This window comes from Phyllobates terribilis, unplaced genomic scaffold (assembly GCF_046119375.1).
Source record: "Phyllobates terribilis strain yellow unplaced genomic scaffold, ASM4611937v1 Scaffold_2__4_contigs__length_985480577, whole genome shotgun sequence".
NCBI lineage: Eukaryota > Metazoa > Chordata > Amphibia > Anura > Dendrobatidae > Phyllobates > Phyllobates terribilis.
Genome location: NW_027362762.1, coordinates 189,870,410 through 189,886,500, shown reverse-complemented (window position 1 = coordinate 189,886,500; position 16,091 = coordinate 189,870,410). Strand labels below are relative to the sequence as shown.

Sequence of the window (16,091 nt, the reverse complement as noted above, 5' to 3'; positions counted from 1 at the left end):
GAAAAAATACTGACCAAATACTGATAGTGGGGCCAAGGCCTAATACTGAGAGTTTATCAAAACCCGAAGTGGAAAAAAAAACGCTGAAAACACTGAACATATGAACAGCAAAGGAAAAGTCTTCCATGCGCTATTAAACAATTTTTCTGGTGATTATTTTGGAGCGGCCTGAAGCTTGCTTGCAAAAATACCCCAAAACCCGCCACAAAAAGTGAACACAATACACAGCAATGTAAAAATGACATTGTTGTGCACGTTTAGTCTTTCATTACTTCTTTTAACCACCATGACTCAATTACAAGAATCAGAATGTTCCTTTCTCCAGCCATTTGATAGTTAAAGTTGTAGCAAAAATGATGACCAAAACATCGCCAGCTTTTTCCTAAAGCGGCTTAACCTTGGAACACCTCAGCAGCTAAACTGGCATCTTAAAGATGCCGTGTGCTGAGTTTTGGAGCAGAAACTGAGCAGAAACTTTCCAAAATCCTCCTCAAAAACTCAATATTCTTCAAATCCTGAAAAACTTTGAGGTTTTGCTCAGTTTTTGTTTCAAAAAATGTGAAAAGAGACAGAGTTTGAACACGCTGTGGCTATGTGCACACGGAGACTTTGTGTTGATTTTTACTTTAGAGGAAACTGAGCAGAACCTTCACGTCTTTTCAGTTCTTCATTTTTAAGGAGGATTTGAGGAGTTTCCTCTCCAAAAACTCCATGAAAAACTCCTTGTGCCCATAGTCTCCAACTGTCCTTTCTGCAGCTTTTGTTGTTTTCCGTTGTATCTGATTTATATGGTGTCAATATCCATAAATGTTAGAGCATACTTTTAACCTATTCACAACGTGTTTTTTTCTTCTATGGAAGCCTGTATATGTGTTTAGAAAGGTTACATAATAAGTTCACACAGAAAATACTTTTACTAAATTTATTATTTGTGTCACCTGCCAGCAGGAGGCACTGCAGACTTCTGCATTTCACGAGATGGAGGGGTTGTCGGGGTTAGGCAGTGGTCGTAAGCTTGAAATATCAGGCAAACCATTGACAGGGGTAAAGCTGTTTCTGGAAATAAAAATTAGAACCTCTCGTCTGGACAGCCCTTTTAAAAGCATGAGAAGCTTTTATTCCTTTCCCTAAACATTGATCACATCCCAAAAAAAAAAAAAAGAGAACTGCTTTTTTAACCCAAATAGGTATAAAAAAGGATAAGGAAATTTGACTGTTGCAGTATTGATGTTTGTCCATAGGTGGCAGTGTTCTGATTGTCGAGTTCTGTAGGCCGAGCTTACTCATTGGTCCAGGAGCTGACCCAGCAATTAGTTACAGTAGCATGATCTCCGAGAAGTGAGAAAACGTCTGAATACGTGAAGGAAGTGTGCTTAGATTCTTACAAGATATGATTCATTTTAACGATATTTTACAAAATTCATCTCTTGTGTTGAGGATTACTGGATCGCTTTCTAATTAGTGAGCACGTCTGAGATTGCAGCATTCATCAGTCTATAGTCGTTTTGTGGTGACCTTTATCATTGCTGGCTGCTGTATCCCCATAAGGCAGTTTACATCTCGGTGCCATTAATCCATGTGGTGGCACTGCATCCACCGCTCAGACTTGCTCAGAGGGTATCCTCGGTCCACCCGTAGCTGCTTGTTCACTCTCCAATACTTGTCTCCTTTAAAAAAGTAACTTTTTCCATTCTTCCAAGTCAGAGCCGCGTCTAACTTCCCTGGAATACCCGTGAACAGGCTAGAGATTTTTTTGGGTGATAGGTTACTCCAGGCCAACTCATCCCACTGCCAATAGTCATCGCCCTGCGGAAAGCAAGGATTACATTTTATATTATACAAACACAAAACATGACAGATACATTGTTCTGTTATTAAATATATTTTATAAAATATTGAAATATTGTATTTCTAATACTGAGCTCTCACTTTAGAGCAAGGCTATGTGCACATGGGCTTGTTAGGCCATGGCCCCACTATCAGTATTTGGTCAGTATTCGGTCAGTATTTTTTCTCAAGAGTGGGAGCCAAAACCAGGAGTGGGTGATCAATGCAGAATTGGTGACTTGTTTCTATTATACCTTTTCTCTGATTGTTCCTCTCCTGGTTTTGGCTCCCACTCCTGAGAAAAAATACTGACCGAATACTGATAGTGGGGCCGTGGTCTTTGAAGAATTTCTGGAGCGGGTCCATATAAATTTCTATTGTAAAACCACTATGCTGCTCATATGTTGAGTGTTTTAAGCTATTTTTCCTCTTTTGGTTTTGAAAAGCACTTGATGGAAAAAAAAGAAGGTGCATGTCACTTCTGCATTCTTCACCACGTTCAGTGGTCCCATCGGGGCTTACGTCCGAACCCCCCTGCAAAACAGGATTTGGGCATATGTGAAGACTGGGCCATTGACTATAATAGTGCCGACAGAGTCAACGTGTGCTCTGTCATGCATAATTTTCGGACGTATATGCTTACTGCAGGCGGAGGCGTAATAGACTGCATCTGAGTGTTCGCCTCCATTAGGCGTATATGCCTGAAAATGATGCACAGCAGAGCACACATTCACTCTGTCGGCACCATTATAGACAATGGCCCCGTCGTTGCATATCAGCCAAATTTCCGCACCTCATTCCTGTCTATAACGCATACAAAGGAAAGAAAAGCACAGGGGAAATGAGATTTATATAAATTTCATCAACTCTGCTGACGCTGTAAGATGATGCGTTTTTTTCTGGATCCAAATATGCAGCGGAAAAAACACAGCATATACACGCACTTGGGATACACAGAAAGAAACTGCCTTTATTAATTTATTTAATTGATCATCAGATTTTGGGCAAATGACCTTTAAATTTGAAATGAAAGATTGCATGATTCGGGGTTATTTAAAGGGTGCCTAATATTAGTATAGGGGTGTCTGCATACAACGTCTTTTATAGGTAGGTACACTCTGAAACCTGCTTAAAACAAGTGCTTTCTAAATGTTAGAAGAATGAACATGTGCAATTTAAAAACTACTTGCTGTTCATGTTCAACCCAATAAAACTTCTTTTAACCGTTTCAGACTTTAAAAGCCTTGATGCAGTTAAAGAAGTGACCTGACCATTGTTCAGGCGGCTCACTATGTTGAACCTCTTTCAGACGTCAGTGTGTCCGGTACGTGTGGTGACAGTTTCCACACGTACTGGAGACACTGACACACGTAGACCCAAATGAATGGGTCTGTGCACATGTCAGTGTGTTTTCACGAATCATGTGTCCGTGGGCAAAACACGCTGACATGTCCGTTTTTTACCCACTGCACAGGCTGCAAAACGTCCCACGTTGATGACACATCGATGACATCCATGTGTCATCCGTGTGACACATAGCGGCGCTTGGGAATCAGTGTACAGTTAGCGCTGTTTCCAAGCGCCAGGTGCTGAACGGTGCCGTCATCATTGTCCCCTGCTGGTGCTGCGATCAGCACCAGCAGGGGACCATGATGAGAGTAGTAGTGTCTGCTCCCGCTGTCTCCAACTCTAAAAATAAGAATAAAATAAAAAAAAATTCATATACTCACCTGTCCTAAGTGTCCTCCGCTGTAATCCATCTCCCCGCTCACGCAGAGTTGCCGGGGAGAATGACTCACTGCAGTGAGCGGAGCCCGGAGATGTGCTCAGTGAGCTTAGCAGAGGTCCGGGATTTTCTGCATCATTTCTGCACCCATTAAGTAAGATGGATACTTGCATTTTTTCTAAAATATGCAGCGTAAAATACTCACCATAAACTCATTATGGAAACGTAGCATAAGGTGGCTGTTTCCACTGCCATCCACAGGTTGTGTGTGGCAGTGCAGTTCAGATCTACTTACTTTATAGCACACTTATCACTTATTTATTTTTTAAAATGGGAAGTTCCAGGGTTGCTAACTCTCCAGTGAAGGACAATATGTAAAAATAGGGCACTTTTTTCCCCTGTCTGTAAATTTTTTTTGATATGTCAGCAATTCTGAAGCTGGAGAAGCTTATACTGATTATTATGACTTTAGTTATCATGTCACAGTGCACAGTGAACGCTGATAATGTGTTTATATCAGTATTATGAACTGGAGACTATATAAATAAAAATCTTAAGGGGGTTCTCCTTTTATAGAAAACTTTCTTCCATAGGCTGATATTGTTATTAAAAATAAACTTAGCTTTACTTACCCTCCCCTGGTCTAGAGCCAGTTTTCTGCTGCTGACCTGGTCACTGTTGTTTGGCTGCAGAAGTGACGTTACATGGACAGTGCTGCAGCTGATTACTGAGCTCAGTGGCTGATGCCGTCTACATGGGCAGAGTCTGTTATTGACTACAGCACGTCGACATGACATTACTACTGCAGACAAACAATAGAGACTGGAGAGGGAAGGAAAGCTGACACTAGACCCGGGTAGGGTAAAGTAGATAAAGCTTAATTTTTATTTTATTTTTACAACAATATCTGCGTGTGCAAGAAAGCTTTCTAAAAGAGGAGAACTCATTTAAAGTTACATTGAAAGTGTAGCTGTTACTACTGGGTACTGCAGAAGAGTTCCAATTCTTTTGTTCTGCAGCATCCAGCGTTGGCAGCTACATATTGTATAAAACTGCGGTTTTCAGCTCTAAAACATGCAGATTGTCAGCACAAATGCTCAGCTTTTGTCTGACCGCACACAAAGCCGTGTACGGGCTTAATAGAAAGTCTATGAGTCTGTACTCCGCTCTGTCTACAGGCTCATAGACTTTTTTTTTGAGCTGAGTGCATCTGTCTCACAAGCAGACGGCTTCTTGATCGATCAGTGGAGATATCAGTACCTGGACTTCCACCGATCTCTAAAATAGGTAGTACTTATTGTAAAAAAAAAGCATTTTAAATGATAGTTGTTTTTTAAAGGAGCCGAGCTAGAGTGTCCATCACTGCTCATTCTCAGGTGTGGGGCTGTTATGAGAAGCTGTCATGTATTTCTAATCATGGGCACTGCTTTACTGCTACAGTATAAAGTATTTATCAAGCTAACATGGAATAATACCGCTTTTCAACTTGCTTCTACTATGGACTTTTATGGATTCATTCCGTCTCCTGGTAGTGACTTATCCCCCCTCTTTATTCCAGTAATAATGCATGCTCGTCTGATTGAGCATACATGAATGTCTATCGGGGAGCTAGCGTACACAGCACATTATATATGGGTTTTTTTATGTTAATAGGTCGACAGTTTACCTTAAAGAGGAATATCTTCTGGTTTCCTTCCCAGTATAAGGCTGCTCCGATGTTTGGGGGGACTCTAGTTAAAAATTTAGGGTATCCATAGTTCAGTTTAAAATCAGTGTACCTCCATAATTTGTCTCCTATGAAGGGAACACAACAGATGATGTCATACTGGATTCAAGAAAAATAATTTTCTTCCTCACTTCTACAATACCATGCTGTAACGTGACAAAATACTGCAGTCAGTACTGCTCAGGGGCAGACATTGGTGCAACCGGTGCAGCTGCACAGGGGTCCAGGAGCTAAAGGGGCCACATTTTTCTCCAAACCAGGTGGAGTTGTGCATTATGATTAGCTATTGAACTGCAAAGGGCCCTTATATTGTTATTGCACAGGGGCCCTCTAACGTCTTTGTCTATTCCTGGTACTGATCAGTGGCGTAACTTGAAGCTCATGGGACACAATGCAAAATCTCCATTAGGGCCTCCAATTATTGCAGATCTTCAATAGTATTGGTCTTTTCATATAGGCCAAAGGGACTTTTTGGGCCCCTGTGCTATTGCAACCCCTGCACCTATTGTAGTTATGCCCCAGATCAATACCATACAAACCTTCTGTATGTATTAACATTACAATATGGCCACCAGAAATAGAAATGTTTCACCTTTAAAGAAATATGTTAGCTTGGTGCGTTTCGAGTGAACTGCAGCATCTAAGTTTCCTGGTAGTCCTCTCCATAGGGACTGGATTTTCATCAGAGGACCAATGCCATGGTCGGTGACTGTCCACACATAGTTTCCCTTAAAGGCGTATGTTTTCCCAAAAGGCCCTGCAAGTAAGACAACAAGAAGACTTATAACATATTGCTATAAGTGAAGGATTAATTATTTTGCTGCGTATTTACAAGAATTTTCACAAACAGGCCTAGAATATGGAAATATGGACTCTTACCGAGAATCATGGCATCTAGGTTGTCCTGGCATGGATCGGGCATCGGGCTGGTGGGAGTAGGAGGGATGGAAGGTGCAACTGTTGTGACACGTTCTTCTTTGTCTTCTACGTAGCGGCTGTTTTTACCTTTGAATATATTTAGATAGGAACGTTTTCTATACAGTTAAATATATTTTATATAACACAGCATATTAACAATTTTCTAATCTACAATTTGACATCCTTATTAAAGTAAAAAAATTAATTCATGGTTGAACTTCCACAAAAACCTAAACTTTTATTAATAACAAGTTTGGCGACTTCTATTTTAATTCAGGAAGTAATCTCTTCCTTTCATTGTGTGAACTTCACTCTGAGAGTCGGCGCAGGAAACGTGCAGGAAATTCGCAAACACAATACAGTGTTCATTGCCGCCCATCAGTAGCAACAAGGTTATTTTTTAGTAAGGTGAAAGAAGAGTTAAGTATTTCCTCACTGATCCAGTAACCCTAAGCTGAAGCTGTCGTTTTTTTTTCTGACTGGACTGAATGTAGACGAGGCTGGGTTTCATTGGAAACATCCGGATAGTTAGTTCTTAGAAAGTTTGTACTCTAGCAGTGCTATACGGATGAAAGAAATAAGTGCAGCTAAGTGAACCATGCAGCACGTTAATGGGGGTTGGAATTTTTTATTTAGTTTACTATAAATTTTGAGCTTCTGCGTATATGGCAAATACCATCAGATGCTATATATACGTAGGTATGCTCCCATAGAAACATTACTTTTCAGCAAAATGTAACTCTACATTAGGCGCCTGCCTGTACAGTTGCCCAAAAAGGCAATTCAGCCCTGTACTAAGAGTCGGTACAGCCTCCATGCACTGCCATGCAGGCTGTGTGCCTATGTACATGAGCCATTAAAATCATCAGGAATATATACCAAAGGCCATTTAACCTGGACTCATCTAAGGGTACAGGATTATCGAGAGGTCATATACTATCAATGTTAAATCTTTACAGAAGTATGACGTCACTAATGACTATACTTACCATACAAAGCCTGAATCCCTTTAATATCATCATCATGAAGACGAAAGTTAGGTCTATATCCAGCATAAACGGGGGCCATCAGTGCACTACCAAATCGAGAGTGGCCTAGACCTAAGGCATGTCCTATCTCATGGGCTGCAATGATGCGCAGATTGAATCCAAGGTATGTTCCTTCAGTCCAATACTCATCTTCATCAAAATGTACTGTGCCCAGCTCGGGGATATCAGCATGTGCTAGGACTTTCCCTGCAGGATTAATAGGGAGATAATTAGGCATTTCTAAGTCTGAATTGTGTTCTATACACTGAAGAAATGGTTTGAATTAATGGGAGAAAGAAGAAACCGGCTCCAGAGTGATTTGTTCATGGGTCCCGCACATACCCCCTTTTCCATGCACTACACCATAGATGCCGTGGGCTAAATCTGGCCCACAGGGTGGTTTTATTTGGCCAGCAACATCAGAACCACCACCCCTATGTGGGGCCATTATTCTGTATGGAGCACTATGTGGGGCCATTTTTCTGTATGGAGGACTATGCGGGGCCCATTATACTGTATGGAGGACTATATGGGGCCCATTATTCTGTATGGAGTACTATGTGGGGCCCATAATTCTGTATGGAGAACTATGTGTGGGCCCATTATACTGTATATTGGTTGGCCCACGACTTTGTCCAAGTTTTTAATTTTGCCTCTCTGTGTGTTTAAATTTGACATCCCTGATCTACACCATCTGTCCTTAGTATATGGAAAGTACTGGTTTACCTCCAGTAACATGGAGCACCAACTGGAAATCATACCAGTATATTAGACTCTGCCAATACACAAGCTGCTGCCTGACAGGAATGAGCAAAGATAACACTGGACTCTCTCCAAATATTTAAGGCGCTGTGTACAGACCTGCTTCAGGGTCTCTGAGCATTACTAGACCAGTTTTTGCCCTTTTAAAGGCTGAAGAAATCGCACAATGTGGTATTTAACAGGAACAGTGTATTCTAGTATTACTGAGGTAGATGTGACCATGCATGATGCCTTCTGTGTCATTGTATGTGAGCTAACAGCGCTGTATGGCCAAATGTGCATTCCCACATTACCAGGTTATTTTGCCCTTGACAAAATTTGTTTTTAGAAAAATATCTTCAAAGTTGTCACATTATGGATTTATTAAAAAAAAAATCTATGGCCAGAAGCATACACTTCCATTGGTGCTGTTCTATGCCTCCTATTCTGGATGTAGATGTCTATTCCCCTCTCACCATTGAACACACATAAAGTACATGCTCCGCTGAGAAAAGAGTGCATGTGTATGGGGAATGAACGTATTAGCTGTCAGCTATCTGAGTGGTCTGCTGACAACTACTGAAGGTGTATGCGCGCCTTTACACACATTGGTCAAAAAGAGGTACCTGAGAGGAAATTGTTACCCCCTGTTTGCAGGTGTTTGTGTAGAAGATTCTGGATACTGGTGCGTGGCATCAACTTTATGGGATATTCTTATAAAGAGGAATGCCAATGCCCCCTTACATGTTAGATAGCTGGCGACTCTCCCATACACAGAGATGATTGCTCTGCTGAGAGATCCTATGTTCTCTATGAGAGAGCCGCTGCCAGGCATCTCTGATCATGCTTTACAACTTAGGCTATGTTTACATGCTGCGTTTTTAATGCAAATTTTCAGCTGCGTTTTACAGTACCAGCAAAGTCTATTAGATTTCAGAAATCTCATGCACACACATTGTTGTTTTTTTTTGTCCTGACCTTTTTTTGTCAAAGAGCTGCGTTTTTGTAAAATGCAGCCTGTCGCTTCTTTCAGCGTTTTTGCAGCGTTTTTCACCCACAGAGAGCAATGGGTGGTGCAAAAATGCCTCAAAAAACCCCGCAGGTATCAGGTTTTACCTGCAGAAAAAACGCTGCAAAAATGCAACGTGTGAACATAGCCTTAGAGAACAAAAAGATCAGTGTTCCGATATTGGATCCTTATCTTCCCCAATATGGGGGAGAGTTAGGATGTCCCCCATACATATTAGACTGTCATCAGATTTGGCCAACATTGGTCTAATGTGTATGGAGACAATTAGTATATCATGTCTCTTACACCATGGCACACACATTATACACCACAGATATCACTTACATAACACTAATAAAGACAATACTGTATAGAAAGCTTCATCTGAGCATACAGCCGATACAGTATTACATACCAGGACCATCGAATGGACGTGAACAGCTGTCTCCCTTCTTGTGGAATGAGATCCTTATGTTTGCTTTTCCATATTTGATTTCCCTGAATTTCAGGGGGGTGACATCACTCCAGTATTTAAATGCAGATTTGATGGCGGACCTCACCGCATCTTCTTTCATGTCTGGTGTGTAATTATGAATGCGATATGTCAAGTTTTTCTTTCTCCATCGACCTGTTAAGTTGTGAAAAGCACAATCAGGAATAGTATGTTAGTGCAGATTACAACCACTCCGTATTTTGTGTGGTGTTAGTGGTTACCTAATACAGTACTGCTTCTGGAAAACTAAAAAGTGTTGTGAAACTTCAATAAAGGTGCATTTACATAGCAGATTACTGCCAACAAAGAGCGCTAGCTGATTATAAGCAAGTCACTCGGCGCTTGTTTTAAAGGCCTGTTCACATGGGAACAAAATAATCGTGAAGAAGATCATTTGGCCCCCATACAGCATACATGTTGTGGGCAACACATCCTCTTTTTCCTTGGGAAAATGTGCAGCTGAAAATGATGATTTATTGGCCTGCATAAACGGCACAAACAACTTGTGAATGGGGGCAAAACGTCTTGTTTAAAGGGGTCGATGATTGTTTTTATGCACGCTTATTCTCCGATTATTGACCCTTTTATACAGACTGGTTCTTGATTTTTGTCAGTGGCAGGGAAGGTTTACATAGAGTATATGGTGATGGCATGGACAGAACATGCTCTGTGGATCCAGAATAGGTATCTGCCATTACAGTAGTGGGTAAGTCAGTAACATGATGGGAATTAACTGGAATGGCTCAATTTCCCGCAAAGCAATAATCATAGATAGGTACTAGTGAACCTCTAATCCATATCAATGACCCAATAACTTTTCCTGTTTAATAGGAGTGCAATATGGGTACCTTTTAAGGTCCATAAACAAAAAAAACAGGACCCATATGCTTTTGGTGGGATCGTCTTAGGGCTTTGAGGAAAATATTGCTTGAATCCATTGGCGGGATACCTAAAATCTGTTGTTGTTACAAATATAAATCCTAAGGGCTCCTGCAGACGTCCGTGCAAATAAGTCCAAGCACGGATTGCTAATGCACGGACTGGTCGTGTCTCTCCCTACCTGAGCGTGACAGCCTCGTAGAAATACATGAAGCTGTCACGCATGGGTCGGGAGAGTCAAAGCCAGACTGTGCATTGCGTTCCAAGATCGGACTGATTTTCATGGGTGTCGGCATGAGCCCTAATTTTATTATGTCATATATTTATTCTGTTTTATTATGTAGTTGTATAATTGTGGGCTCTTCTATCAGCCCAGCAACATCCTCAGGAGAAAGTACCTAATAGCTGATAGCGCAGAGTCTTCTCATTAAATGGGTCTTCTAATCCACACCGCGGCTGCTTCATCTTGTCCAGTGTATCATTGTCCAGGACCCCTGTTTCAGGTAACTGAGAAACCAGCTGGAAAACTCTGTACAATGATATAAATCAAGAATACTATTAGAGGATACATAAGAGCACCACAAACTTTCCGAGAGCTGATACAAATTTTTCCTATATGTGTCCTACGCTAAACTGACTTGCACTGGGTATGTGCAGCCATATATGTCACATGATAAATAAGTACCCCCTTTTTGTGAAAGCTTCCAATGACACCTTTCTACATGTGAGCCCTTATTGCTGCAATACCAAACACAGTCCATGGACAAGAGAGGTGACATTTTTATAAGAAAGATGGTATGATTTTCTTTTTCGATATGTCAACTTACTGTACAGCCTCCTGAATTTCCTCAGGACTGAAATCCTTGCTGTAGCTCTCAAGTGGCTTCTGTAAGTATCCAAACTGCTTTAGATATTCCTGTAGAGATAGAAAGTTTCAAAGTACATTAAACTGCAAAAAAAAAGTAAAAACAGTGTTGAATTGACATGTGATGTGGAATTTGCCGAGTATGTTCACATAGGACAGTTATGTTGCAGATTTTCCGTCTGGCTTTCTGGGAGGACAGAGGGAAATATCAGGATATTACAGCAACATAAGATGAGATTTGACCAAATATTACTTATATGTTGTGACATGCTGAAGACCTTCAGAACCGATTTAATTCTTAGAGTTCGTTCACACGACCATGCTTTCAGTCCAAGTGCTGTTCGAGAAAAAAACGGACAGCACTCAAACCAATGTTATTCCATGGGGCAGTGCAGATGAGCACGTTTTTTCACTGTCTGAATCTGCGTGTGAAAAATAATTGCATCATGCAATAGATTCTTCCCTAAATCGGACGTGACTTGGACATTCAAGTCTATAGGTGCGTGAAAAAATTCAAAATACCATATGGAGCCGCAGTATAGCATGCGAGTTTTACAGATACTTTGCAATTCTGTAACATAGGGAACTGTAAATGGGCCTGAAAATGATTAATAGCTGCTGCCGTAAAAAAACAGATTGCATATGGATGACAAGTGAGAAAAAAAATCTTCTCACTTTTCTGGACGCTGAACAATTTTTACACACTCGTGTGAACCTACTGATATAGTGAATTTTGTCATGAGTCACAGATTTTCCTTATTGAATTTAACTGGGCAGTCCAAATCTGCTGTGGATTTTGGTGCTGATTTCCATGCATATTTGCAGCAAAATTCAAAATTTGTGGAAAATACTCTTTTTGCAAAGTTTGACTGTAAAAATACCCGCCACATTCACTTTGCTTGGTAATTTTATGGCTCCCTTGCCTGATTTCTTGCTTGTCTTGGTTGAACCCGACCTTCAAAATGGTGTCTCGTCCATGTGACCACTGCAGCCAATTACCTGCTGCAGGGGTCACATGGATGATAATTTATTGCAGGGACTCTAGTCTAAACTGTACAGAGACCAGCAGAGAACCAGGCAGAGGATCAATGAAAGCACCAGTGAGGGAGTTTTTGCCTTATCTAATAGCAGCAAATCCGCACTAAAAACAGCACATTTGGTGTTGATTTGCAGAGGTGAATATTACTGCAGTAAATTCTCCCTGTGTGAACAAACCCTTAAAATGTTATCGTTTACATTAACTAGCTGAATTTAAAATGCAAACTCAGGTCTCATGTTCAGGAGCCTTCATCTTCTTTTTCTACCACTATTGCATAACAGCAGTTAAAGGGATTATCTGTCTAATTATTTGTAATTAAACCTTTTCAACATACGTTGTGTTTCAGTTCCTAAGAGGCTGAGAGCCAATACAGATCTGTTCCTACATCACCGAAACCATTTGTTATAACATATCAGTGTAGATAACAAAAACCAACCTGGAGTTCTGAGCAGAGGAGAAAGTTGTGCTACTTCTGGATTTAGCTCAGAGGATTGTCTGCACTGATATATTGTAGCAAAACGTCAGAGCAGATCTAGATCACAAAAGTTACTTACTGAATGTTTCAATTTGTTGACAAAAAGAAAAGATCTTGAAATTAAACACAAAATTTAGATTAGAAAGTTGCATTACTTTTTGTTATATTATTTGTATAGGGTTATTTGCAACTTGGACATGTATAGTATTTCACTGGAGGTGATAAGCACCTATGTGCAGAACAGGGATCTCCCATAAATGATGTGCCATTAATGACTGAGAGACGCTGGTCCTAAGGTCACATTCACACCTTCAGTATTTGGTCAGTATTTTACATCCGTATAATCAGGAGTGGAACAATCAGAGTAAAAATATAATAGAAACACGTCACCACTTCTGTATTTATCACCCACTCCTGGTTTTGGCTTACAAATACTGATGTAAAATACTGACCAAATACTGAACGTGTGAACGTGGCCTTACCCTGAGACCAGCACCTGATTTGACCCCAAAACAGTTGAGAAGGCCACCTCTTCTCTCTTTCTCCGCCTGGATGCAGCACCCACTGCTCTCTATGTAGGTGCAGATCCCAGGAGTGGGACGTACATGGATCAGACATTTATCCTGTAATTATGTCAGAAATTATAAATTTGGGTATAACCTTTTAGACATTTTTAGAATAAGACTAAAAAACAGATTTTGTGCAGGTATATAGTGGTTAATATAATTTGAAATGTTACATATCCAAAAGCCACATGTGTCTACTGCATTTTAAGACTCAAGCCAAGGACGCCTGTTTTTCATTATCGGTACATTTTTTACTGCTTGACTTTCAAAATCCATTCATAGTTTTATAAATTGCAATTGCTTTCTCTCTCATTGCTTTTTTTTATGAAGCTTGTGTTTAGTCACATAAATCCTCCAGCCAATGTACATTCTGCTGTCACAGAAAATTAGCTTAATTATTGACGACTTTTCCTCCACCCTAAAGTTTCCCAAATCTCCTACAGATGAATGCCTAATGTGTATGGGGGGCCTCCCGGCTCTACCCGGCAGATGTCAAGGGAGAGAAGGATCTGGACTCTCTGATTTCTGACTGCTTATGCTATAGTTCTCCGAGAGGTAAGCCACCGCAAAGGAGTCTGGCAGCAGCTCTCTCAGCGATGATAGGAAAACTCAGCCAAGCGAAATGTTCTGTACACGAGGGAGTCGGGAGAGGTAGCTGTTGAGTGAATGATCATTCACCCGACAGCTATCTATTGTGAGTTGGGGGCTTTAGAACCCTAAGTACAAGCTTTACCATACAATTATCATACAATTGATGAATATGTTTTTCCTGAAGAAAAAAAATGGACTGGAAACTGTATTCAATTATTAAAATAGGAGGCAGAAAGAACATTTTTAGAAAAATCTGTATTCTATTGAGTGACTTAGAAGAAATTAGGTGACTGAACTTGACGTGAAATAGGCAATGAAAAAACTATTTCACCAATGAACTCTAGATGATACTTCCTAAATAAGAAGTGGACATCGAAAAACTCTAGCAAGTTCAGAGAAGAGCTACCAGGATGGTGACCGGTCTGCAAACAATGTCCTATGAAGAACGGTTAAAGGATCTGAGAATGTTTAGCTTGCAAAAGAGAAGACTGTGAGGAGACTTAATAGCTGTCTGTAAATATCTGAAGGGCTGTCACATTGTAGAAGGATCAGCTTTATTCTCATTTGCACAAAGAAAGACTAGAAGCAATGGGATGAAACTGAATGGGAGAAGATACAGATTAAATATTAGAAAAAACTTTTTGACAGTAAGGGTGATCAATGAGTGGAACAGGCGGCCACAAGAGGTGGGGAGTTCTCCTTCAATGGAAGTCTTCAGGGACTGGACAGACATCTGTCTGAGATAGATTAGTGAATCCTGCATTGAGCAGGTGGTTGGACCAGATGACCCTGGAGGTTCCCTCCAACTCTAACAGTTGTTCTATGGTTCTATGGGCCTAGTGTAGGTATTGGAGAGGCTTCATATGAAAAGGTTTATAGGTTATCCGTGTTTTTGCATTTATATGTAAATATATATGTCTGCTATATGCCATGCTGTCATCTACTATCCTGTGGTTGGTAAAAGACTTAACAGCTTTTCACAGTCCCTTTTTGTTAGAAGGGTTCTCCAAAAATAATCTGGTTAGTTTCTACCCATTTGGCTTTATTACACACTGCAGTTTAAACGCAAGTATTGTAGCATTACATGGGGCCTATTTTAAAGGGTTGTACATGCAGTCCAATCTGTTGGCATCATTTTATGAGACGAGAGAAGCTGAGTAGATTGATGTATAGTTTTGTGGGAAAATATTCAGTATAAATTGTGCTTAATTCATTTATATTCCTGATAATTCTTTGCTTTGGAGTTCAATGGGTATTCCTACTGATTGACAGCTGTCCTATCTCTACATGCAAAGTCAGGGAATACATGGATTCCTGTCATTCACTGCTAAACCCCATCCACTGGACTCCTAAGTATAAACAGATCTAGCATGAAAATGAATAAAATACAATTTCTACTGAATATTTTCCCAGAAAACTATACATCCATTTCATCAGCTCCTTTTGCTCTGTGCCATATTGTCTGCAGATCATACTCCAAAGACACATCATTTTTGTAGTCTTTCTCTGATCCAGCTAGGTTGTGAACAAAGGATTCGGTCTAATAAATAATATAAATCAAGATTTTCTGCAAACAATGATACGTTCATTATTCTGCTTATTGAATAAACCCAAAATGTATTTTCAAAATTCTAATTAATTGAACTATAGTTTGTGATAAAGGAAACAAAAGATTTCCAGACTAGGTATGTGAGAGGACTTACCAAGGCTTCTTCTTCAGCTGTGGGGTCTACCAAGGTTGCAGCATAAGTAGATAAGGCCAAAGCCCCCAGCAAAGGCAGCAGCAGCATCCTGAAGTTGTTCTCTTTGTAGAGGTCCTAGTGACTGCTCCTTTGCTCTTGGTTCCCCCTGCAAGCCTTTAAGAGTCCTGCCAGAATGACTCACAAACACTCTGTACTCCTTCCTCCTCCCAAACCTCCCACTTGCATCTTCCTTCTTGAGAAACTACCATGGAATGCAGAATTAACCCTTTCCTGCAGACTCAGGATGAATAATTTTATGCAACTTTAGGATAAAAACACAGCTTCTAGTCACTGACAAATCTTCATTTATTTTATGGTCATTACTTGCTGACAGGTGATATATGCGTATAAGGGAACACTCACTTACAATGAGTCACTGACCCAGACGTGCATCTGTTTAGTAAACTATTGCGCTGATATTCATATACTCATACAATAGATATTCGCTTTGATTCCAGGATGTCAC

General features: G+C 40.4%; 1 protein-coding gene across 1 annotated transcript; it reads right to left on the bottom strand.

The window, feature by feature from the left end:
• Positions 1-908: 908 nt before the first annotated feature.
• MMP19 (matrix metallopeptidase 19) lies at positions 909-15,786 on the bottom strand. The gene is made up of 9 exons (XM_073663691.1): positions 15,587-15,786; positions 11,175-11,263; positions 10,746-10,876; positions 9,391-9,603; positions 7,187-7,432; positions 6,159-6,284; positions 5,872-6,036; positions 5,220-5,347; positions 909-1,806 (listed from the first exon to the last, which is right to left on the bottom strand). Exons 1-9 carry the CDS (start codon positions 15,671-15,673, stop codon positions 1,570-1,572), a joined length of 1,422 nt encoding a protein of 473 aa, XP_073519792.1. The 5' UTR covers positions 15,674-15,786; the 3' UTR covers positions 909-1,569.
• Positions 15,787-16,091: the final 305 nt, after the last annotated feature.